Source organism: Ostrinia nubilalis, chromosome 11, assembly GCF_963855985.1.
Source record: "Ostrinia nubilalis chromosome 11, ilOstNubi1.1, whole genome shotgun sequence".
NCBI classification, from domain to species: Eukaryota; Metazoa; Arthropoda; class Insecta; order Lepidoptera; family Crambidae; genus Ostrinia; species Ostrinia nubilalis.
This window is the reverse complement of record NC_087098.1, coordinates 14,350,721-14,377,765: the sequence shown is the minus strand read 5'-3', so window position 1 is coordinate 14,377,765 and position 27,045 is coordinate 14,350,721. Positions and strand designations below refer to the sequence as shown.

The 27,045-nt window shown below is 37.2% G+C and overlaps 1 protein-coding gene across 1 annotated transcript in view; it reads right to left on the bottom strand.

Annotated features, from left to right (window-relative positions):
* Positions 1 to 5,515: 5,515 nt before the first annotated feature.
* Positions 5,516 to 27,045, bottom strand: part of LOC135076362 (exostosin-2) — a 35,536-nt gene continuing 14,006 nt past the window's right edge. Inside the window, exons 5-7 of the mRNA XM_063970860.1 lie at positions 12,774 to 12,894; positions 8,115 to 8,273; positions 5,516 to 5,838 (exon numbers count right to left, since the gene is read on the bottom strand). Coding sequence (XP_063826930.1) covers positions 5,617 to 5,838; positions 8,115 to 8,273; positions 12,774 to 12,894 — 502 coding nt within the window. The 3' untranslated portion in view covers positions 5,516 to 5,616. The remainder of the gene's footprint in view (positions 5,839 to 8,114; positions 8,274 to 12,773; positions 12,895 to 27,045) is intronic.

The window sequence follows — 27,045 nt, the reverse complement described above, 5'->3', positions numbered from 1 at the left end:
AAAATGAAATAATTCTCAGTCTGTCATTTTGATATTACGTTGGTAACTCCTTGATCCGATCTCCTACCAAATAATAATTTAATTAAATGCGAAAACCATAAATACACTCCGAGACTAGGCGATAAGGTCTTTGGCTATGGTTCTAAAGAAATGTCATAATATCTGCTCTATGATCTGTAAACACAACGTAAATAAAATTAATATAAGTAAAAATAATAATAATAATAAATCCATTATGCTAAACTATAGCGTTAAAATATTACAAATTATAATATATAAATAAAAAATAATTATTGTTTATTTACAATTAAAACTGTACTTATTTTCGCCAACGCAAACGGCGTCGTCATAAAAAATTGTGGGTTTGTATAAAAGTAAAAATATTTATGAAACTCCATTGGTTCTGTACATTTAAAATTAATATGGAAAACACGATCGTAAATAATGACTTTACATAACGTAAAGCGGTGCGGCGGTATCTTACAAAATGGCGGCTGAAATTTTTCAATTTTTATTTAAATTTTATATGTACTTTGAACACAGTTCCATGCGATTCCTGCCACCATTTTGTACCGGGTACAAAAAATATATTTAGCGAAAAATTACCATTCACTATAAATTCTATGTATATTTTTCCACTACATGTAAATCGTGTTCGTGCGCTTCGTATGTGACATACATAATAATACATATACCATCTACATTATTTAAAATTATTAGGAATAATTTTTATATTCTTCACACAAGCACCGATATGTCAAGATGGACTATATTCGACTATGCTACATACACCTTCACTAAATTTTAGAATATCATTTCATTAGTTTCTCTAAGGACAGATGGCATCATTTTAATATTAGGTACATTTCATTTTAATTCTTATTTACATCTGACTTTATCAAAATGAGGACTTTTCAAATCTGTATTATTAAGAATTTAAAGGTAAAAAAAAACATACATAATATACTTTTAAGCTAATTCAGGGTTTCACAACCAGGATATCCCATGACATAGTAACATATTCCTGAAAGTTACTCACTCTACATTTTTAAATGAAAGTATGATAACCTTTTTATGAGACCACGAGTATAAGATAAATCTAGGTACCTTGAAATAGATTGGGAAACTCTGGACTAGCTTAAAGGTATAATTATATTTCCACGTGACAATTGAGTATTGTAGTTGACAGTACAAGGATATGTGAGTACATCTTAAATCTGATATAAACCATATCGACTTCCACAATTTGATAAAAATCAGATTGATAATGTTACAGTAAGAATTGACATGAAATAAATTAGGGTTTTAACATCTAAAAACTTATTGTCATATTATAAAATTATTTGCTACGGTTAAAGGAATGGCAAGTCGTGAGAATCATGACTAACAGAAGGGTTTTGGCTTCTGGCAAAATATACCTTAATTATTTAATTAAACATGAAAAGATTTTATAAAAATCTATTTGGCAAAACTACAAACCAATTCCTAGCTGTTAATCTGAATCACTTAAAGTTTTAATATTATCATTAAAGGTATTTGATCAAACGATATGTTTTGAAGCCAATGTTTCCTATGGAAGTAAAGGAGGGACAATTTGGATGTAAGAAGCTCAATCATTACATTTTTAAATTCATACAACTTCGGCGGGTACATAAACGAATTTCACAATAAAATAATACTGTAAATGTTACATTAAAATTATTGATTTATGCCACAAAATTTATCCAATACAATAATATAATGTATGTACAATATAAATTAAAACACATTTTTACAATATTAAACATTTTCGAGCCGCCAATCGATATGAATTTAAACAATATTTCCCGTTCTTAAAAACGTAGAAGCTCGATTTAAATGTAAATAATAATTTATTAAATGAAACAATAAATTATGTCTAAAATTGACATGTAAATCGTCAAAATAAATCGTTATCCAAAGGCATTTAATAAGCTCACAACACAAATTATTATCTTAAAAATAAGGATAGGTTATTTTACCTTTGCGTAAATTCAAAAATATAGTCTCTTAAATGTGCCAATCTACCTACCCCAAAATGTTGTTTTATTTACTGTAGTTTTTAAATTATTTTTGTTAATTATGATGATTTATGCAGCACACTTTTATGTAACGGCCAGCGCTCTACAGATTTATTGAGAAGATTGTTGTTGATGAACATGATTGCTACCACATAGCACTTTAAATTAATTAAACAGTTTATTAGAGACGTATATTTTTGAAAATTCGTATAATAATGTACTGAGACGGAGAAGTATAAAATACGAAATACAAATGGTAGCTAAAACGGTAGATGCAAAGCAAAAATAATATAAAATTACTTAGTGATTGATTTTATGTACATTGTAATTGACTATAGTAGTAGGTCAAATTATACAGGGTGAACCTACGAAAAATGCAGAAATGACAAGTACAATCCGGTCGTGTTAACTGTGCACCTGGCTGCCGTGACGTCATATCGACGCTCTGTACGGACGGGGCGAACGCGGGGGGAGTTGTGCAAGTCTGAATATAAGAACTTTTTTTGTTAAAAAATATACACTTCTCCGTCAAAGTACATTAGTTCAGGTTAAAAAAATGTGGATACATTTCACAACAATTACGTAAGATTAAAAATACTTCAGGGTGGAAGGGGCAGATTGGTAAAACCTTTCAACAATGAATTCAAAATCAGATCACTAGAGTCAGCATCTAAATTATAAATCATCAAAAGTAATTATTTTTGTTCTGGGACTAACTGCTTAGCTCATCAATATTCAGAAAAAAAAGCAATTTACACTAAATAATTAGATTCTTTTGTTTTGTGATACATATTTAGAGCAATAATGTGTTTTAATCTATGCTTTGTTTTAAATGTATTTTTGAGAGTCAAAATACGAATGTTAAAAAATATTTTGAATTAATTGTTAAAATTTCACCAAACTTCCGTCACACCCGTATATTAGCAGTTGTATAAACGACGGCACAACAATCCAATCACTGTGGCATCTCAAGCAGTTGTAAGCGACGCCATTTTGCAACAACATTGTCTAGTTTTATGTGCTGTCGACTGTACAGTCAGCGTCAAATAGTTCGTGACATCCAAAGTAGCCAAAAAGTTCGCAACACGTCTTTATTACAATTGTAAGGCAGGGTACTCACGTGCCATGTAGCACGTAACGTAGCATGTAACGTTACCAACCTTCAAGTGAGTACGGCTCGTCCACGGTCATCGCGTATCTGGCTGTGAGCTCCTGAATCCTACTGCGAGCCGCCTTTGTGCTCGCAGTGATACCACAGAATAATAATAAGTACTACGTACAGAAGTTTAACTTCGCGAAGGTATTTAAAAAAATGTATGCTCAATGTCATTAACAATATGGTGTAATTTAGCCTGTCTCAAGAGTCAAGCACCATTTTGTTGACAAACGTCAGTGATCGGCACTGCGCCGAAGCTATAGGGCTGACTTCGGTAAAATGATGTGACGTGAGGTGCCAAACTGCGGAAAATGGCCGAGGAAATACATGATTTAGCATGAATTATCATGAATAATATTAACTACTTATTTACCTCTCAGTGTCTTGAGGCAACTTAAAAAAGTACATTCTGTTTTTATTATTATTTAGGCAGTTAAAAACTGCACAGTATTTAGTACACCATTTTCTTTATTTTCTTCCATCATACACAAGAATACGCGTGCGTGAGTCAATGTTCGCTCGTATGTGAGGCCTTGTCGAATAGTATCCTGTAGGTGGGCCATCGTGCGTGTTTTGTTTTCGATGTAAACTCGCGGAGATGAACAGGCCTGGTGATACCGCCACTCGGGTCGCTGCGATCTCCCTGCGAACCACGCGCGAGCAGCTCGCAGCGGGCTCGTGCCTATGTACTCACTTGATACAGTATCTGATACATTACATGCTACACGGCTAGATGAGTACCCTGCTTTATAAGCTAACCTTATAAAGGTTGTGTTGTCATCTTTTCTTAAAGGTTTTAAACCTTTGTCACCGGTCATCCGCTTTGCAATAGACATGTTGACACCACAGTCAATTGACGTACATTTTAAAACTGTCAAAACGAGACTCTCCCATAGATTTTGTATGGCACTACAAGCAAGTGACGTCACTATTTTGTCAACCCAATTAAACTACTTTTTTCAATTACAATTCGAACAAAAATCGAAATTTACAGGTAATTTAAAATAAATTAGGTTTTAAAGACCAGAATGAAGAGTCTTTTTAAAACAGTTTTGGTTTCGAATTATTGGGGTATGGTGTCAAACTGTCTATGGAGGGAAGTCGAACCTTAATTTCGAACTCCTCCTATGTTCTTCTGATTAATTTCGTTGCGGGTCCAATGACAGTTTAACTTTATCCCGGGACAAACTTGACCTTCATTAGTTGGGTTTTTGTGGCGGTCAAGCTGTAGATCCTGGCTACACAGGAGTTGCAGTGGTGGGAACGAGAGGTGGGAATAGCCCCGTAAGGTTGTGTTGTCAACTTTTTGGACACTTTAGGTATCACGAACTACTTGACACTGACTGTACAGCAACAGCGCTACATTGTTGTTGAAAAGTAGTACATATTACCACAGCATAAGACAGTATTTAGCTTGATGTGCTATCATCTGTAATACATTGGCAAAATGAACAGCAAAGTCGAGTAAAAGATAATTGGCATTAACACTACATACCCTGGTGATGGGGACGATTCCCAATTCTCTTACAGCCTTCATTCAATTTGTTATTGTCCGTTCCTTCTACGTTTGCTACAAATTCGGGCCCTCTTAGATTGTTTTAAATACGCACATTCAGTAGATAAAAGTTAATATTGACAAATAAAAAAAACAATTGATCAGTTAAATCTGGCCACAATAAATGACAGAAAGAAGTAAATACATATAATGATGCACATAAAATTATGTAGAATGTATTTTTTGCTTAACTCAACTACCCATGTTTCAACAACTCATTCCGACGTCAAATGGTGTTTACCTACGGGTATTACACAAAGCAATAGTTGTATTTTTGTCGGAGGAGCCAGATACAAGTTATCTGGTGATTTATAACTCAGGTCTTCAAGAAAATAGGTATAGCAATAGCTGTACTCCAGTTATAAAAAACAGAAACACAATCATGCGTAATATTCTTTTTGCGTTTACTTTATACGATTAGAGAAAGTAAGAGGGCCCAAAACTTGTCAGCCTTACAAAACTACAAGCCAATTTTAAATTGAATACCTACAGAATCTCTTATTTCATACTCGATGGCCAAAGGGCCGATGTAAAGTAAATTTTACTTAATGTACACGTTATGTCCAGGCATTCGGCAAGTGCTTCATCTTGCAAAGTAATTGATTTTGAGCTTTCTAGTATTGTTTTTAGAGTTTGATTCACGGTTTTAGTTTCTCGATTTTTATACATGTGTGGTACCTTTATTATACCACGTACAATAAAGGTACCACACATTCATAAAACAAGTGATATCACAACAGTGATAAAAACTTAGGAATCCAGCTGTTCTGCATCATCAACTCTGTAAACTAGAGCGCCCAAAAGGTTACCACAATAAAACTTTCGCCAACATCACCGAGCGTTGACACATTGCGTTAAGAATATACCTATAGCGCTCCGATGTCGGGGTATAGATGTGGCACGCCGGCGCCAGTCTCTCGGTACTGCAGTGGGTCGGCTCTGAACTCCACCGGTTGGAGAGCCATGCGGCCGTAGATCGCTGCGAAGCGGTCAACGCACGCTGACCGCTGCGACATGTGGCGAGCGTCTGCCGATAGCATCTCAGTGTTCGTGCACTCTGGACATTTGAACTTCTTTCGAGGGGTCACCTGGAATGACGAAAATGTGTTCCATTAGCAAGTGAAAGATGCCCTAAATTAATATAGCGCTATAGCTGTATTAATGTTCTTTTTTGTTTAGTTTTACTTTTTGATGTTATTCGATATTCTTATTATTCTGTATTAAATTTAATTTAGTAATTTGTCTGTATTAAAGATCTCAAAATCATCATCATCAGGTCATACAGTCTCCACTTACACAACTGGATCTAACATTATCTTATAGGCCTGTACGCGTCAGCATTAAAACCTCATACAATTCAAACTCATGTCACACTCACTATTCTCTATCACTCACTCTGACAGTCCTTTCCCTATCCTCTCACTTCCACCTTTAGTCTCGCTCTCGCATTGCAACGCGCCGCTTCGCCTACCTATCTGGGCGTTAATACGAAATAAGTATCCAAAATAAACCAATTCAAATAATTCCTCTCGCGCGTTAACTCAACCCAATAAAATTCAAGTGTAAGTGAAAGAAGAACCAAGCTTGGACCGTCCTGCGGAGTCTGCTCTATCGAAGGTATCCCATCCCATTCCTATCATAAATCTCCTACAACTCTTCTATTTCTTTTTATCCCTATTCACAAAATGTATTACTACTACCTACTACAAATATGTGTACACGCACAGATGAATTCAATTGAGAATTCATACACGCCGACGTTTGATTGAATGCCTAGTATGCGACACATTGTTTAATGCATCATTCAACTAGAAAGCTGAACGTCTAACCGTTTAATAATTGTAACTACGATTGTGGGGTTAGGTGATGGATCATGGCTATACATTTGTGAATACATTTTTATGAAATCCTAGTAGGATTTATGACCAAAAAAAAACCGGCCAAGTGCGAGTCGGACTCGCGCACCGAGGGTTCCGTACAAACCTGCAAGGTTTACAAAGTTCGTTCATTACGACAATCGAGTCATAACTATGGTATTTTTATTGCAAAATGAAATTCATAACATTACAATGGGGAAAGATGGAGGAGCATAAATTTAAGACAAAGATCTCTTTATCGTTTAAGTAATCCTTTATTTTATAGTATTTGATATGAATTTCAACTTGATAGCTCTACGCGTTCATGAGGAAAAAAGTAATAAGTTTATATTTATTAAAAAATATATATTTTGTAATGTAACTAAAAATTTAAGGTTTTCGGAATTTTTCCTTTATGTGTGCTATAAAACGTTGCTTCATGCCAAATTTCAAGATTCTAGGTCGACTGGAAGTACCCTTTAGGTTTTGATTCCCTTGCGAGTACTTGCGAGTTTCAAAATATGCAGCTTAAATTGCTGTTTCTTTTGATTGCGTTGACATAGAAGTTTGATTTTGTTACAGCTTAAAGGTATTATAGACCTGAGTATTTGGTATGAATTTCAATTTAATACCTCTACGCGTTTATGAGGAAATGGGTAGTAAGTTTAAAATTATTAAAAAAAAATATATTATGTGATGTAACTAAAAATTTATGGTTTTCGTAATTTTTCCTTTATCTATGCTATAAGACGTTGCTTCGTACCAAATTTCAAGATTCTGAGTTCACGGGAAGCACCCTGTAGGTTTTGATTCCCTTGCAAGTGTCGAAAATTTGCGGCATAAACGGCTGTATCTTTTGATTGCGTTGGCTTAGAAGTTTGATTTTTTCACAGCTTCAAGGGACAGTAGACCTGAGTAATTGATATAAATTTCAGCTTCATACCTCCACGCGTTCCTGAGAAAAAGGGTCTTGACAGACGGACGGACGGACGGACAGACGGACAACAAAGTGATCCTATAAGGGTTCCGTTTTTTCCTTTTGAGGTACGGAACCCTAAAAAGAATTATGTGGTAAGATAGCCAGTTTCCCCGTGGTTGAGGATTCCGGCTGAAGCTCGCTTCCACCTTCGGCCTGATCATCACATGATATCAGTGAGATACAGGCGAAGAGCTTCTTCGTTGTGGATAAAAAAATCTCCAATTTGCTAGAACCAGTGGATTATTGCCAAAAAAGATTTTTTTTTTATGTGACAGGAGGCAAACGAGCAGACGGATCACCTGATGGTAAGTGATTACCGTCGCCCATAGACACCCGCAATCCCAGGAGCATTACAGGCGCGTTGTTTAAGGTGAAGATACGCTTTCTTCTTGAAAGCTTGCAGGTTGTATCCGTCCGGAAACACCGCAGACGACAGTCCATTTCACAGTTTGGTTGTACGGGGCAGGAAGTTTCTAGAGAAACGTACTGTTGTGGACTGCCAACCATCTAAGTGAGGATCTAATATTACCTTTATGGGCGGCTTTCTCGTGACATTAGCGACGAGGAAGTTCATGGCGATGTCTTCACAGTTGAAGTGTTCGTCCACCCAGCGGCGGATCTCGCCGGGCATCTTGTACGTGTAGTACCACGACCAGATCTTGTGATGGAACGCTGCGCCTGTTAATACCTGGAATGGGTTGGATCGGATTGTAAGCGGAGAGATCTTAAAAAATATTGGCACGTCGAATCATAAGTGACTGGAAATATAATTCAAATTCAAATAGTTTATTCAGTACATAGGCCCTTTTCAGGGCACTTATACACGTCACAAATATAGCTTGCCCTACCACCGCTTCGGGACAACATATGGGCTGGTGCTAAGAATTGGCAGAACAAACTCAGTCACTTTTGTCAGCCTCTTTACGCATAAGTATTAACAATGCCAACCTCAGGAAGATTGGGAGGCGTCCCTGACAGCTTCTATTACTAGCTGCAAATGGTTAACATCCACTTAATTTACAATCACACGTTTAGGTGAATAAACATGTGGATCTTCTTCTTGAAAGGATTAATTAAATCTTTTCTGTTGTATGAATTGCAACATAAACTTATATTTTAATTCAACTTCTCCTCAAAACCTATCAAAAGTTAAACTTTATGGCTAACAGTGGTAACACAAAATCTTGTAACTCAACGGGAACAAAGGAACTTATCCCCCAGGCTACTAAACACTGGTAGGGTTTTATTGGTAGTCAAACCAGGCCTGTTCATCTCCGCGAGTTTACATCGAAAACAAAACACGCAAGATGGCCCCACCTACAGGATACTATTCGACAAGGCGTCACATACGAGCGAACATTGACTCACGCACGCGTGATGGTGTACTAAATACTGTGCAGTATTTAACTACCTAAATAATAATAAAAACACAGAATGTACTTTTTTAAGTTGCCTCAAGACACTGAGAGGTAAATAAGTAGTTAATATTATTCATGATAATTCATGCTAAATCATGTATTTCCTCCGCCATTTTCCGCAGTTTGGCACCTCACGTCACATCATTTTACCGAAGTCAGCCCTATAGCTTCGGCGCAGTGCCGATCACTGACGTTTGTCAACAAAATGTTGCTTGACTCTTGAGACAGGCTAAATTACACCATATTGTTAATGACATTGAGCATACATTTTTTTAAATACCTTCGCGAAGTAAAACTTCTGTACGTAGTACTTATTATTATTCTGTGGTCAAACTTAGATCCTGGCTGTACAGGAGTTGCAGTGGTGGAAAAAAAGAGGTATTATTAATCCCTGTTACTGCATAGACTTGTTTGAATTTTGGATCTACATTTTTGTACCCTGAGTCAAGGACTTGTTAAAAATCCATAGAAGGTGTTCAACAAGTACCTATACTTACCTACTATTTAAAAAATAAAAATCTGATATCTGAGTCTTAAAAACATAAGGGGAAGTTCGTTAGTCGTGGCATCGCCAACACCTGTCCATTAAATATTCAAAGAATATGCTATAACGAGCAAAATGAACAAAAAGTTACACGAGGAAAATATTTACACTTGCTTGATGTATCGTTTTTAAATACAGACATAAAATATTGCTTTCACGAAGAAAAATTATTAAATTTAAAATTATAGCATATTTGTACAGTCATCATCTTCGTGACATTCAAAGTACCCAACACAACTTTATTCCAATTACTAGCTTTTGCCCGCAGCTTCACCCAGGTGAAATTTAGTGTCACAGATCGGCATAAATTATAGCCTATAAGTTAATATGGGTTATAAACAATAATACTGCAAAGTTTCAACAAAATCCGTTCAGTAGTTTTTGCGTGAAAGAGTAACAAACATCCAGACATCCAAACTTTCGCATTTATTATATTAGTAGGATAACAAAGACGTGCTGCGAACTTTTTGGCTACTTTGGGTGTCACGAACTAAGTATTTGACGCTGACTGTACGACCAATAGTAGAATATATTTTTCATACAGTTTTAATAATATTAAATCTACATCCAGCAGAGTCAACTATTAATAAATTATTATAACTATTACTGGAACAGAATAACGAAACAAGGCCGCATTAATTATGTCACAAATGAGCCTAACTAATGATATTAATGATGTATTTAACAGCCTAGGCAGCTCTTTTTATCGTTTTATCAAATAATTTATCATATAAGCGGAAGCCGAAAATATTTTCATTTTCCAAACATTTTAAAATATTAGTATGCTTCTCTCCAGACGACTCTCTCGACTCAAAAGGCTTTAGGATCGATTCTCACATCCGTATTCACAAACATTACTATGAGGTCTTACAGTGCGCGTAGACGCACAGGGTGACACACGAACCAATCACAGAGCTCTATTCAACGCTGTGCTTTCGATTTGCTGCTTCATTTACGGCCGTATTCACAAACATTGCTTAAGTGAAACAGCAAATCGAACGCACGGCGTTAATTAGAGCTCTGTGATTGGCTCGTGTGTCACCCTGTCCATTCATGCGCACTGTGAGACCTCATAGTAATGTTTGTGAATACGGGCGTCAGATCTTTAGGTAAGTGGGAGGGAGAATCGCAATCCAGCGAGGTGCGCAGTTGTTCGGGTTTATGTCATTAATTAGTATTTTGTTTTGGAAAATAATAATTATTGAATTTACCTACTTATTTTAAGTTAGTTCAAATTTTGAGCGGTCAATACTTGAGAAACTTGAGCTTCCACAAAAGTTTGAAACGAGCTTCAGGTGTCAGTTTCAAATACGAACCTTTACTCTGTATAAGTACCCTAAGAAAAGGGCCTTTACTCGTATACGTACGAATAAATATTTAGATTTTGGGTCTTTCCTAACTTCTTACCTCATTATATCACTAATTGTCACTGCGAAACGTACGATCATAATTAATTCATGTAACTATCGTGATTTACTTTAAAATCAATACATGATTTGCTATAATTTATCACTACACGCTACGCACAGATTTTTTTCTAGCGCTAATTGAATAATATAGTGCCTGCCTACTTGAAGTTATTATTCAGAATCGTTCGATAATTGAGCGTGATTACAACTAAAAAAAATGACAATAACAAATTAACTTTTAATTTAAAAAATGAAAAAATAATTTAATGTACTTTTAAGAATAGCTCTTATAAATAGGAGTATTTTAGTGGTAAGAAACTTGTTTAATAGCTATGATTAGAAAAATAATACTACTGATATATGTTTAAATCCATCAGTTTGGTAGATAATGAAAAATAAAACATTAATAGGAGATATTTTGATTGTCGATCAATGTCTCGCATGGGAACTGAACACACAACTTTAGCTGACGATTCATCTCAAAGTCGTATGTCATCTTGATCCTATTTTTTTTAATACTTATGTATTAGAGCAGCGGTTCCCGAATGGTGGTCCGCGGAACCCTGGGGTTCCGTGGAAAGGCCGCAAGGGTTCCGTAAAAAATATTATCCCACGTTTCGTGACCGACGTTGTTCGCTCGCACCGACTTGTTTACTCACAAGAGAGGGGCAGGGCGTACGGGCGGAGTAGTACGGGGGTTCCGCTAGGAAAAGTATAATCAATTAGGGTTCCTTGGCAAAAAAAAATGGGAAACCCTGTATTAGAGGGCTAATTTTGGGACTCTATCGATGCAACATTGCAATTTCGCGCCTTCATGCTTTCGGACGCGGTCATGCGCGTGTATTATGTATAACGGGTGGCACGCTCCCCAGGGATGTTGGGTTACTGATTTGAAGATGATAGTTGAGATTACTAATTCATGGCATACCAGGGGCCAGCCCGCCTGAAAAAGAACTCTAGAGACGCCTATGGAAGCGGTACCGGAATCGAGCTACTGGCGCTGCGTCGAGCTTCCGAAAAGCAACTCAATCACCGCGTTTGTGCGGTATGGAACAAGTGGTCGCTGAATTCAGCTTCTACAAAGCGGCTGAATCGCCGATGCTAACATATTATGTGCTGGCTCTAAGTGAATTTATTATTGTTGGTCAATAATTGACAGGAGAAAGGACAGGTACAAGTTAATAAAATTGCTATTTTTTGTGATATTTAAGTCCAATTTTACAAAATTTAGTGTATGTCAGAAAAATACTGAGGTTACTGACTGTCACGGAATTGCAAATCGGTATGCAGTCACGCGAATGATTTTTATAGGATCCGATTTACTTCTTAACGGTTTAAATGAAAAAATTATAAGGACACAATGACTGCGAACATTTTAAGAACTGAATTGAAGTAGATCATAACATTAAACATGTCCGAAGCCTATCTAAAGTATCGCTAAAGTTTGACCAAAACAAAACCAGAAAAGTTCTCGAGTCGCGATCCCGGGTTAGAAGACGTAGTTTGGGCAAGCCTAGGTGAGCTGACGATCTGGTGAAGCTCGCGGGAAGCACCTGCATGCAGCGCAGGATCAATCGTTGTGGAAATACGTTTGGGAGACTATAAGCGATATGGACGGCATTTGGTTTAGACGACTTCATCATCATCATTTCAGCCACAGGACGTCCACTGCTGAACATAGGCCTCCACTCCAGAACCTTGCTGTCCCATCAACCATCTGCGTACTATGTGCCCTGCCCATTGCCACTTCAACATGCTAATCCGGCGGGCTACGTCAGCGACTTAAGACGACCACGACGTCATAACTCCCAACTCACCATGGATATCTGGTTGGTCCACTCGCTGTGGTACCGCCAGGAGCTGGTCACGTTGTCCCATACGTGCAGCCTGGACGGAAACCCCACTATGCGGTCGGGGAACTCGCGCCACACGTCGAAACTGGAAACAAAATAATTAAACTTAAATATACCTCACATAATTCCACCAGAAAGAAATATACGAACTTCAGGCCTCCTCAACCCGTCTGTCTAGCGTGAGACTGAGGAGTGTAGGCCAACCAAATGCTCTCTTTTGCCTCTGGTAGAGACTTTAAAGAGGATCGTCCTTCTGCTGTGGAGACTAACCCTAGGCGCAGACCACTGACTCATAGTTGGCCGATAGTTGGGTCGGGCTGTTAATCAGTAGGGAGATGTATGAAAGTGCGCACAGTACACCGATTTGATATCGGCCGATTCTTCATACAAATTAAAATCGGGTCCAACTATCGGCAGACTAAAAGTCGGTGGTCTGCGCCTAGGCTAAATGAACTATCTCTATATCCATCAAAATCGTGGTTCAAGCTTAAAAAGGTCCGTCCGAACAGAATTACTTGCACATTTATAACACTGTATGGATAGGATTTGATAAATAGGTCGGTTAATGTACACTTAAACGTTATGACAAATCCTATAATACGGCGGCAACATAAAATGTTTTATGCATTACTGCGTTTAATATTATTACTATCAATTTCATAATACATAAACAATACCTAAATTATTGGCGCATAGCGTACAAATGCAGTTAATTTAGAATGCGTCACATTCGGGTAAACAATTAGCTGGTACAATAATATGCTATCCGATATGAAATGCTATCGTTTTGTATTTGTTAGGCAAACCCGTATTATTAAGTTAAAATCGGTGAACGATACAATTTTAGATGCAGCAAAACACGAATCAGATTGGTTTTACGGGACTATTCCCACCACTCTTTCCCACCACTGCAACTCCTGTGTAGCCAGGATCTACAGCTTGACCGCCAATAAAAACCCAACCAGTGAAGGTCAAGTTTATCCCGGGGCGGGGGAAAGTTAAACTGTCATTGGACCCGCAACGAAATGAAACAGAAGAACATAGATTGGTTTTGTAAAAACCATTTATTTCTAAGCTTGCTGGTGAAAAGTCACTGTTATCATATTTTAACATTGAGTCTCACTCATTAGAGAGAGAGACTCTCTCTTTACTCATAAAAATTGCATATCCTCCCTCTGTTATTATAGAAAATAAACTTCTAACTTTAATTCAAACTTGCGTAAATTCAAGCATGTGATTGGTTGAATATTTGACAGAACAGAATAGGTCTCATATCTATTATGCAAACATGGATTTTTTATTTCATTCAGTCATAACATAAAAAATATATTTGAAAGCTAGTTCTACGGTTTTGCAGTTTAGTAAACATAGTAAAATAGTTTGAACAGAATGTTCGGTTCGGTTTCGCACTCAATTTGTGAATTTATTATCACCACCACCCGTATCTGTAAGCTGCCTTGATTGGAAGTAAACGTTAATTAAAACAAAGTTAAATTAACTGCCAATCAAACAAACTGCTGGATTTTCGATGTTATGTTGGCTATTTGTTTTAAACTGTCTATGTGTTGTCATACACCACTTCATAAAATGGGTTAATGAGGCCACAGATTTTCAGTCTTTAATTAGAAGTAGAAAGTTTATCTTAAAAGCTAAAGTTTGTAAAGCTTTGATAAGTGTTAAGTGATTAAGCTCCGCTTTAACTCAAGATAATCAAGTCTTAAATACCTTTAGGATTTTTAACTCAGTTTAATTGGTAGAGGAGGTTGTATTTATCAATATAACATCGTCGGGATAACTTACTACCTACTTAAAATACAACAACCTATGTTGATTTCCAAGTGATCCTTTAGTTGGCGTTATTTTACAACGGCTTATTATTTACGACGAAAAAATGTAATCCCAAATTTTAATTACGTTTTACAATTCTGATGTTTTACAATAGGTAATTTTTTCGATAAAAATTCCGCCCAAAAAGTATGTATAACACACGATTACTGCTAGCTACAAATTGGTTATTTTAAAAAAAAACTTAATCACGGCACAAATGGTGACCTGTGCATTGTTGGACTAATCTGTGTCTCATTTAACAGTATCCAAAAAGGATTGCATATTTACCCTCTCGTATAGGGCAAGTGCCAGATATACGCCCGTATTCACAAACGCTGCTTGCTTAAGTAAAGCAGCAAATCGAACGCACAGCGTTGAATAGAGCTCTGTGATCGTTTCATGTGTCACCCTGTGCGTCCACGCGCACTGTGAGACCTCATAGTAATGTTTGTGAATACGGGCGATAAAGTGGTAAACTTACTTAGCAAGTAGGATTCACTCGCGCTATGCGCCCGGACCAGTCTCGGATGATGCAAGCGTGCAAGTTGCAATTGCACTTTCCCTCGCTAAAGGGATTGTACGACATCACTGTGAGCTTCAAACCTTTACAAGTCATAATAATAAAGAAACCTTTAACTTTAACATTTACGTTAAGTGGCAAAGTGAAACAATCCATTTTGATAATGGCTTTAGCAGCTAGAACTAAGTGTTTTGCTCTTAAGGCGCTCATAGGTGTTAGGGATATATTAAGTCCGCTACAGAGCAATAAACACAGTGGTTGGTAGTAACATAATAAATATATTGGTATCAAAGCACACGTAGAATATTTACAATAGAGAGTTCGGCACAGCCATTACACAGCTAAAGACAACATCACATTTGAATATAAATGACAGTTCTATCATAGCGGTTCCAGCTAGCCAGCTCTACGTTATACAGCATGAAGGTGCTCATCAACAATAGGTTACTATAGTTTTGGATAGTTTAGAACTTTAGATTGATGGTTATAAGTTAAGGTTAAGACCTTACGTAAGTTATAGTTGATTTTAAGTAATTTTATTGTATTTTATTAACGTCTCTTGAAGTTTATGAACACTGTTAATAAGTCGTAACCAAACTATTATTTAAATAAACTAGCTGTGCTTCGCGATGCGGTGTTACTCCCGGTAAAACGTAGCCTATGTGTTAATCCAGGGTGTCAGCTAATTCCTTACCAAATTTTATTAAAACGCTCCAGCCGTTTACACGTGAAGAAGTAACATACTTACAAACTTTCGCCTTTATATTATTGTGATAAAAGTCAACAGTGACTTGGTTTTGTGACTAACCAGGACCTCGAAAATAAAACTAATGACCGACACACACATCCTTGAATCACACACCGATTATAAGAATTGAGTGTAGGTTTGTAACCACCTAACAAAGACAAATCGTCCTCTACCTATCTCAGTGCATATCATAATAATATCTCGCTTGTTCACAAACACTGGTATTAACGATGACACACATCGTGCAGTATTTGAGGTCTGCAAATGATACGGTGCTCCGCAAATATTAATGAACCTCGTGATTCCGAAGCAAGGACCGTGAAGGACGGATATATTGTGACGTAACGTACAATATTAATTATAATTAATTAAATGTATGTATCGAACGGGTTGTGACTACATTTCGTTGTTGACTCTACATCGGGAAAACGATCTTTAAACGACATTAATTTAGATTCAATTCAGAGATCGCTAGATGCAGTCACCTTCAAAACATCAGATTACTAATATTTTTACTGTAAACTTTTGAACATATTACAACTAGAAAAGATGCTTCATGCATAAAACATGAAAAGGAAGGTTTTGACCGCAACCTGCCTTTTCATGTATAAAAAGAAGCATCGCCGCAAGGACCGCAATCGCACCTAGTGTTATAGCCTGACCAGGAACATAAAAACCCTCGCCATGTTGCGGAAAACTAATGGTACTAATTTCTTTTAATGGCAACAGTAACTGAAAACTTCATTGACATGTCACCTTGCATGTCAGTCTATTGCTGTCAAAGTGTAAACAAACTTTATTTTAAATGTGCGCAATTGATTTTGTGAATTAAAATGCTAAAATCTTTTTATAGTCTTGAAAGAAAAGTGGTTCACAATGTGTTAAAATATTTGTCGAAGAGAAATACTAAGGGTTCGGACAATATTTTCATTGAATAATGTTTCCGACAAAGGTTGTCAAATTGACTGACATGTTTATCGTATAGTACAGTCCACTATGAAAATTAGCTGTGGTTTGTTTCAAATACCTATTTTAAAGTTTTTGTCACTTTCTAAGTGTTGAATTTTATGGAATTGGGAAAGAAGTACCGAGTTTGAAGCGTTCATGAGCAGACATTGCAGTTGAACATTCAAGTTCTGAATTTGATTATTGATGAATAATAAAATAAATCCTACTAACTCGATTGATGGTTTCATTTAATTTATTTAAACCAGGTTACCTATAATAATATTTTTTCGTTAATTTGTGAAAATATCAAATTAGCCCCTAATCCTGAATCCTGATACATAAAGTTAGCCTATTAATTTAACACAGGTACGACTGTACTCAGTGTTGCACTATCAAATGCAATTGACGCGCCTCTATGCCAGGGTTTTTATGTTCCTGGTCAGGCTATAAGTAAGATGCAGTCTAAGATGGTACATTATCTGCCCTGTAAGTGCTTCACCTTAAAAAGTTAAGCTTATTTCAGCTTCAGAACACTTAACGAGATTGATGCAAGTCTGTACTGTCTTAATCAAACTGGAAATCATTACAGAATTTAATTTATTTGGCTTATCAAGGAATGAAACCAAACTTATAACTGAGAGCCGTTTGAGGGAGCTAAATAATTTCCCACGAAAAAACAGAAGCGCCCGAATATTTTTCCCGTAGCCCCAATTTGTCTTCGATCTCACCCGAACACGTTTCCCATGACTTATTCCTTTGTATAAATAATAAATCCTCTCAAATACTTCCCGATCCGTCCACAGTTTGGCTCTCCTTCGACTTACCCAAGCTTTATTGGCGGTCCCGGTTGATCCCATTACTTCCCTACACAAGTAATTGCTATAGCAAGTGACCCGTGAATGCGTAAAACTTTTGTTTGCAAACAGGCATAAATAATAGGTAAAATACTTTTGGACTTCCGAACCGAAGTAAGTAAGCATTAAGCTTGTGCACATGAACACCCTAACCAATACATGCAGATACAACGTTCATACTTGCACAAGCATTTTTGTATTGCGCGGGGACGTAACTCACAGATGGACTACACTTGAGTTTTTAAGTGTAGTCCGCGAACCATTCATCAGTGTGCCCGAAAACCAGAATAATAATTTAGATTCTAATAGCTTTCCTTTTCGTTCGAAAATAGAAAACGAAACATTCTCCATTAATTAATTATCTTGATTGTCACCCTGATAACAGTCTACTACCTAATTGCGATGCCATCTGTTATCACGACCTAAAAATAGTTGGGCTATCTAATGACTGGCCCCCAGGCACAAAGCCGTTGTTAGAAAAGAATTGCTTCTAAATGGAACCAACTTCAGAAATATAAGATCTACAACAATACAGATCCCTGATTTGGGTCAAATGCGATTTTCTTTTTCAGGTAAGTAAAATTTTATTTCTTTCCACAAATTGGTAAATCTTATTTCTTTACCCTTTAGGTACAATTTTTTCCAGCACTTGACGTGATAGTACGCTAGTTATTAAAGTTACAATGACCGTTTGTTGCGTGGTCTTATCGCTCCTTTTTATTACTAATCTAGTAAACGTGAAACTAATTACTTTTTCATGTAAGTATTTCCCTTTTTAGGAAACCGAACCTGAATCAGATTTCATATACAACGCAAGCGCTTATGAAGGAACTACGACGTCGAAAAAACTCTCTAGAAAAAAAATCTTAATAAATACTTCTCCGTCAGTTGTAAATAATAAAAAAAACTAAAAATATTATAACAAAAAATGAATAACTAGCATGTCACAGTCAATCAAAGTGCATACCTACATATTTATTGAATCTTAATAATGTAAGTATATTCAGTACTTTCATTGTCAATTTAACTTTTACCGGCTTCTTTACTGGGAAAATAAATCAGAATGCAGCATCAAAAAATAAACATTTAACTGATAGTTTGTTGATCTAATTTTTTAAGTGTAAGCAGTCCTAAACAGTACAATTAATTCAAACTTACATATTTTGGTTTAGAATTAACTGTAACCGACAAAACCGCCAGCAAGTCATTATTTCTGTCTAGAAACTAACATTAGGAACTCCATAGTTATTGAATAACTCGACACAAGAAACTGGACACACTTGTGTCTAGTGTTGGTCAACTCAAAGTATCACTTATTATTTCGTCATTTGGACACACTTAAGATTTTTACTTAAATACTATAACAACTTTTATGATTTCACCGACTATGCTTTAATTTCTTGGCGTGTCCAGATGACGAAATAATAATTGATACTAATTTTGAGTTTCACCAACTGGACACACTTATGTCCAGTCTCCTGTGTCGAGTTGGTGAATAACACACTCCGTGTTTCTGATCTCGGCAAGATGAAATGGATCCTAGGTAATTAATATAATTATTTATTATCAATTAAGAACAGTAATTGATCGCGAACACAGATCGCGAATCTCTGCTTTTAATCAAAACACTTAACAGTTGACAATGCTTTGCAATCGCACGCAATAAGTAAAGCAAGTGAAAGTAAAATGAGATTATGAAATAAGTTTTTTTCATGGCCTTCTTTTGACTGCATCATCAGATCAGGAGGAAATTTCGAAGCAATAGGTGTTCATTTCGCACATAAAAGCATCCAAATTGTGTAGTTGACATAGCGAAAAAATGCACAACTTTTCTAAAAATCTCTCATTACCCCAAAAACTCATTAAACTTTAGTTTTCAGTCAAATACCTATAACTTTTTAGTGGCAAAGTGCCATAAAAGCAAATGATATTATTATTTTTTAGTAGCAGCAAATACTACCAAAGTATAAAGCAGTCCTCATAAAATTGGGCAATTGGAAAGTCATAAACGATTGTGCGATATCGTATTAAACTCATGGATCAAGAATACTTCTCTTCCTGTACTTGTAAGAAATAATGACTTCTCTGAATCAAATTCAACTTGACCCTCCTATCTATGGAGTATAGATATAGATAGACGAATGCCAGGACAATGCGGGCTAAATAAAATCGGAACAAAAGCTGCCCAAACAAATCCGATCCACAATACGTCACCAAGACATTCGACAGTGACGTAGTTAACGGTAATGCTGACGTTATCGTTCCCCGCATAAATTGAGCGAACAATTCACCTTGTTTCTTTATCTTAAGCCATGTTTTGCCCTGGCCCGGGCCAATATAAATTCGCCTTGATAAGATCACAATGGATGTAAACCCAGTAGCTTTGGCCGGCTGGACGCATGGGAAAGCAAAGTCTAGCTCTACATAACTTAAATACACTATGTACTTAGGTACTAGTTAAATCCACGGACTCATGTTATCTCATTCACGAAAAATGCATGTTGTGTTCCGGCAGTTAGAGGTAAGATAGCCAGTTCCTTCGTGGTTTGAGGATTCAGGGTGAAGTTCGCTTTCACCTTCGGCCTGATCATCAGTTACCAAAAGGTGAGATACAGGTCAAGAGCTTCCTCGTTGAGGATAAAAAAATATCTCTGCATTCAAATGGCACTAGAAAATTTCAAGTGGCAGCGAAGCTTTTGAAATTACTGCGATGAGATTCAAAACTTTGGTCCTAAAGAGCCTTGTACAGGTAGGCGTCGTTAAGATATAAGGCAGACAACATTCAGGGTGGTCAGTTAAGTAAGGCACTTTTTGAAGACAAAGGGCACTTTGTAGAGTCGATATTATGCAGAATAACGAAAATCTTGAGGAGCTTTCAAACAAAGTACACCACATCACTGAGTAGTTGATATTTATTTATTTGTATGGAGAAGGATCGAGCTGCTTATTTAATCAATATTATAACACCTATATGCAACACACGACGCTGCGGGAATAATGGATTATGCCTCATCCAAAAACGTAACGTATGTGAACCAACTGCATCTGCCTGCATTATTAAAAACTCGCCCACGCGTAACGGGTAATAAAAACTAGACTCAAACGATGCGCAGTAAACCCACAGATATTACTTAACTTTCAATGCTAATGTCGGGGTCGTACGACACACGTCAAATCAAGCTAAACACTGGTCCTTATATGGTTGGAACAGGTGCGTTTTTGCAACCAAAATGTTCAGTCTCAGGTGTAGATATGAATTCATAATCGCGCTGCTATCCGAACATTCCGAATCTGGTGTATTTTTAACGAGTATTTTTACTCGACCGCGATTCTATTTCGAATATTACTAATTGCCTAACCCAAACAAGGGATGCAGGGAACAGTTATGTTGCCTTTTCATGTGAAAATAATCTGGGTTAGAATATCAGGCTAGCCGACACGTGTGGCTCAGTTCTAAGATTAGGTTTGCCGCAAAAATATCTTCCAATATCTAAATCTATCGCTACTAATAAGGACCGTGCATTGATTTCTTGATAAGGATGAAGCTAAATCTTTATAGTTTTTCGCAGTGTCTTCTTGTTCCTACATATTGCATTGTGTTACCACTTTGGACCACATAATACTAATCAGATACTTCATATGCCAACATTTAAAGAGTTAAAATGCTAGCGATATAATATTTTTGACAATGAACATGAGATTGAATAATCCCTGTCCATATCCAATAGCATAGAATCTACGCAAACACAGTTAGTTGCTTGACGTGCAATACAATAACTCAAACAAACTCTTCAGTATAAGCCCTCAGGGATAGCTACGAAACTACGGCATCCTGGCAGAAAATAAAATATGAGTCCTTTACGTTTTGGGAAGCCCTTTTAGCTGGGATCAAAACGGGCAAATCCTAATCAGTCCCTTTTGGGTAGTTTCCAACGTTTTCACATAAAACATGCGTGGTTCTTTACGGGAAGTCTTTATTTGAAGACAAATAGACGCGTCCGTAGGAAATACCTGAGTTTTGTATTATCATATTAGCAATATCACGCACTGGTCCGCTGTCGACACGCATTAGAGCGGAGTTTACAACCACTGATATGGCATGCCATTAAAAATTGAGTAAATAGAAAACAGCCTCATACTGGCTAGCGACAGTTATCTGTTCTTTTTAAATATTTATTTTCATCAACGATTTCTACTAAAATAAAGCCATTAAACTCGTAATTTATCAGCAAACAAAAATCAACGCATATCATGAATTTGGCAGGTCTCATCTGGTACGAGTCGTGTTAAAGAGGCATTAATTAACTTCCAATTAAACAGCTTTAAACAACTATTGGGGAAAATAATGCAAATTGATGCAACGAGCTGGATCATTCGGTTTCATTATTGTAATTCGTACTTTTTTCCGATAAAGGCTGGTCAAACTACACTACGATAAACAAATAAAAGGTGTATGACAGTGTATGTTAATTCTGTACTGATCTATCATCAACACACAACTCAAACCTTTGAACGGATTGCGCTGAAATTGGCAAACAGATAATAAAATTATTATGACGTAGGCATCTGCTAAGAAAGGATCCCAAAAGTCACTTCCAAAGATAATGAAACGGTTTAAGGCAAACGGAGCCAAGAGCAAAAAAGAGTTTTGTTCAAATTTTCACGTAATTAACCTATGACTTGACCGCACACGGGGAGGGGAATAAGCCCTTAGTCGGTCGGCCACCGGGCTATGAATAAATTGATGTCGCCAGCCGTCAATGTATTGGCTGTTTGCTTTGGGGGCCTGTTAGCGGACCAACAAAATGCCATAAATAATCAATATAATCGCGAACTAGCGACGATATTCTCTTTGTAACAAAAAATACCTATGCAAGTCGCGTTTTGACGGCTCCAAAAATAGGTCAATTGACTATAGTGTTGTCAGTTGTAGCTATCCTACCTAATTGGCTACTAAATACAATCTGCACACATTTTGTACCCCTTTCTTGAGGTAATAAGTTTATTCAATAGCTACTATCAAACGCAAACCCCCAAGAACTACTTTAGCCAATAATGTAGAGAAAAACACATCAAAACTTAAGCCATTGACCGAACTACATATTCTTCGCGCGCTCTTGCGATGATCCGTAAAGACTTTAGTTTGGTTCGGGCACAATCAACACAGATGGCGGTAGCATTGTGTATGCATTAGCAACACAATGTAATGTTAGAGATATGATTGTGGAATAAATAAATAAAAAAATTACGATAACAGCCTTTCGCCAAGGTTTACGATCGCTATTCATAGCCATCTTGTGGGTAGAATCGACGATTTCTTGATCTACATCAGAAATAGGTACGGCGAGTATTTCTAAATGGGTATTGGGATTTCAATTCATCTTGGGACGTGTCAAAGTTCCATAAGCACTTCTGTTTTGTGTTCAAAATGATGCCTGAGCTAAATCATAGTTATTATTGTGATTGGTTGGATTTCAATATCGGTTGGTTCCGGTTCAAGCCTGTGATTGGCACAGGCTTGAATCTACAGTATACAGACTCACAATAATGAACCACATTTTATTCTAAACAACTAATCTAATACTGCTAAGAAGTCCTTAATGAAAATGGACTAAAAAGTCGGCCGCACGTCTATACACTAGAGACGATATTAATGTGCAGACAGACGACAGGTAAGCACTATGGTATTTTATGTAGTTCTAATAGGAACGAATTTGCAACAAAAACGTAAAGTCTGATGTACTATCAACCGTACCTACTGTACGTACATATCTTTGTTGTGGCTCAGAGGTCACAACTTTCTACCCCCGCCGCGGGAACGACTTCCAATATGCTGGACTTTAAAAGTACCCACATTATTCATGACCCCTGAATTTTTCAAAGTGTTTTGTCATACAAGTTTATTGTTTCTCAGCTTCCTAACAGTTTTTCATAATGTAGCCTCTTTTTAGCAGGAAAATAAAGCGGTTTTATATGGCCGGAAGAAATTACGTTTTATGAAAAAGTTTTTCAAAAATAACTTAAGGGATAGCGTGACCTACTTTACTGACATCCCATGCGGTTTAAAAAGAGTACTTATGTAAACTTTTATATATCACTTACTGTAAATTAATCAACATCTAAGATGAAAATGACAAAAAATAATATTTACTCGATAAAGCCATACATTTGTCGTCTAAAATGATCTATAAGATTTTATCACGCCTCGCATCCTAACCCGGCTGGTGTGATAAAACAGCACAGGCCATAAATCGTTTGAAATATGCAATGTTATAATGATTTTATAACTAAATACGTTATAAGTATGAAAAGTCACGCCGAATGGTTTCCAGCGCGGCGCTAGAAACCTAATATCGGCAAATCGACAATATACGAGTAAATGTGAATAATATGAAAATGGGTATGCATGAAGTATTGGTATAACATTTTGAAATGGAGTTTTGAAAGTTTGGAGGGATTTGACGGAGACCCCATCCATTGGATGTTGATAATGATGATGACATAACCTGGGATCCAATGAAGTAACAGTAAGAATTATGCCTATACTTCCTAAATTACAACCTTAAAATGTATTATAAATCTTCCGAAAATAATGCAAACAAAACCGAACAAAATATCTGGTAATTTTCCCGTGGTAGGCAAAGACGTGGAGAGTTTACGACAAAAATGTTGAAGTTTTTGTAGAAAGGATTTTGCTAAAATCCACGCCCGTAAAACTAAAGATTTACGCTAGCCTTGAATATTAGTTGATACGGTTTACGGTACAAAAGACATACGAAAAACAGGGTGAACACAAGGACCGTACCTGCAAGGTTACGGCGAATAACACGTACGATATTACGGTAAGAGCTGAACATAATAAGTATCTCATCAATATTTTGCGGCCGGAGGATTAACTGCTCGCCTAGATGAATTGAAGCGATCACGTATTGATCTTAGGCAATAAGCCGAGTTAAGGTCATAGCACACTTATCAACCCGGAAAGGGATCAACAACACGGATCAACCTGGAAAGAGATTAACACCAGAGTAAATACAAATGAGTAGGTCATCTTCATAGAAACGCCCGAGCGCGGTTTGTATGAGAGCGCGCCAATACGTATGCGGCGCGCACGCACACACTGACAAAATTTAGCGTGGATTAGCGGTGAGGTGCGCTTGCGCCGCATACGTATTGGCGCGCGCTCACATACAAACCGCGCTCGGTGCGTTTCTATGAAGATGACCTACTCATTTGTATTTACTCTGTTAACACCTCAGATCATAGAACACCGTATCGCCTTTTGCCGCGCTGTCAAACGAGACGAGGCATTTACGTTACGGTGCGGATAAGTGTGCGTTGAAGTACGGATTTTTAGAAAGAATACTGACCGCCTCGTTTTGATACGGTTACAATCCGTTTCCGGGTCGATTGGTGTGCTTCATCTTTAAGCAATAAGCCGAGTTACTCTCCAGAGGCTGAAATAAAAGAGCCGGCAACGAAGCCAATAAACGAAGGACATGTAGCAACCACACACGTGTTAGAGCATTACTACTGCTGTAATTAATTGAAGTCAAGTCAGTTAAATTAACGAAAAATCACTTTCAATGATCCCTATTATAACAATAAATAAATAAATGCGATTTCGCTGATTGTTAGTATTATAGATTAAATGACAGCTTGCTAACGAATTTAAAAATAAAACAGATTATTTATCTTTGATTAGAGGGCAATGTGCCGTTGCTCACGGCTGTTAACTTACGAAGATACATAGATAACAATATTCGAATTAATATTCGTTGTTAAAAAGGAAAAAAATGTCTGAAAGGATAAAAATAAAATTATGCTAGACAAGGCAAGACCGCAATCGCACCTGGTGTTAAGTGAGATGCAGTCTAGGATGGTACATGTCTGCCCTGTAAGAGCCTATTCACTCTCGCCTTGAAAACGCCCGGACTATAAAATAAAAAACTCATTTACCCCTAAGCGTGTAATGTTAAAAAAAAGTTTAGAAGCCAAAACAAAGAGTGAATTTGACTCAGCGGCACAAAATTAAAAAGACTGGGCATCTCGCCAGTGCGAACAGTTAGGAGTTTACTTTGAAATGAGAAAAAACGGACGTTTTGGTCAAGTACATAAAGTTTGGTGGAATCATCGAACTTTTCGCGGAGTTGTTTTTTTAGAGTATTGGTTCAATAATCAGTAGGGTATAAAGATATCCGTAATGCATAAAGAACTCTAAGTATTGTGATCATATAAAAAAATAATTTGAACTTTATGTAGTACCTACCTACCAAATTACCAATCTACCATACCTATTCAAATAGACCAGAAATAGAAAAATATGTATAAAAACATATAATGTGTCCATTAAAATCCAGTCCAGTAAAATAGCACATCATGTCAATTCGTTATGTAATTGGAAATCAATGCCTTCGGTTCTATAATAAAATTGGTTTTGTTGCCACAATAATTTATTCATTTCAAATGAATCACGAAAAATGTTATTCACGAAATTTCAATACAGCAATAATAACGATTTAAGATTTATAAGTACGTCCTCCAGAGGCAACGTTTCCCGTAACAAGGTCCTCACAATACAAACTGAAATGTCTAAATGAGGTACTCCGTGTCCCAAGAGTGAGGGCAGGTCACAGTCAAGATGGCTTCAGTAGGTTCTATCAAATATAAGTAATATTAGGTAGGGTAATCGAATATTAGTAATTTTATTAAGATAGTCAATCACTGTAAAGGTCATAGCACATTTATCAACCCGGAAAGGGATCAACACCGTATCGCTTTTCGCCGTGAGGCGAGTAGAGGCGTTTACATTGCGGTGCGGATAGGTGTGCATTGCAGTACGGAGTTTCATAAAAAGAATACTGACCGCCTCGAGTTGATACGGTTACGATCTGTTTCCGGGTTGATAAGTGTGCTTGTGTAAGACCGGTCCTGCGCCGCTCGCATCCAGGCACCTCCCGCGACCTTCACCAGATCGTCGGTCCACCTAGTGGGAGGCCTGCCCACGCTACGTCTTCCGGCTCGTGGTCGCCACTCAAGAACTTTCCTGCCCCAGCGGCCATCAGTCCTCCGAGCTATGTGCCCCGCCCACTGCCTCTTGATTTTAGCGATTCTGCGGTGTCTCAAGTAAAAAGTATTTGACCAGTGTGTGTTGCCAGTGATGGTATACGGATCTGAGACGTGGTCGCTTACTATGGATGGGCCTCATAAGAAGGCTCAAGGTCACCCAAAGAGCGATGGAGCGTGCTATGCTCGGAGTTTCCTTGCGTGATCGAATCAGAAATAGAAGAACCAGAGTGACTACTTTGATGATTTGAGATTTATTTCATACAAAAGATC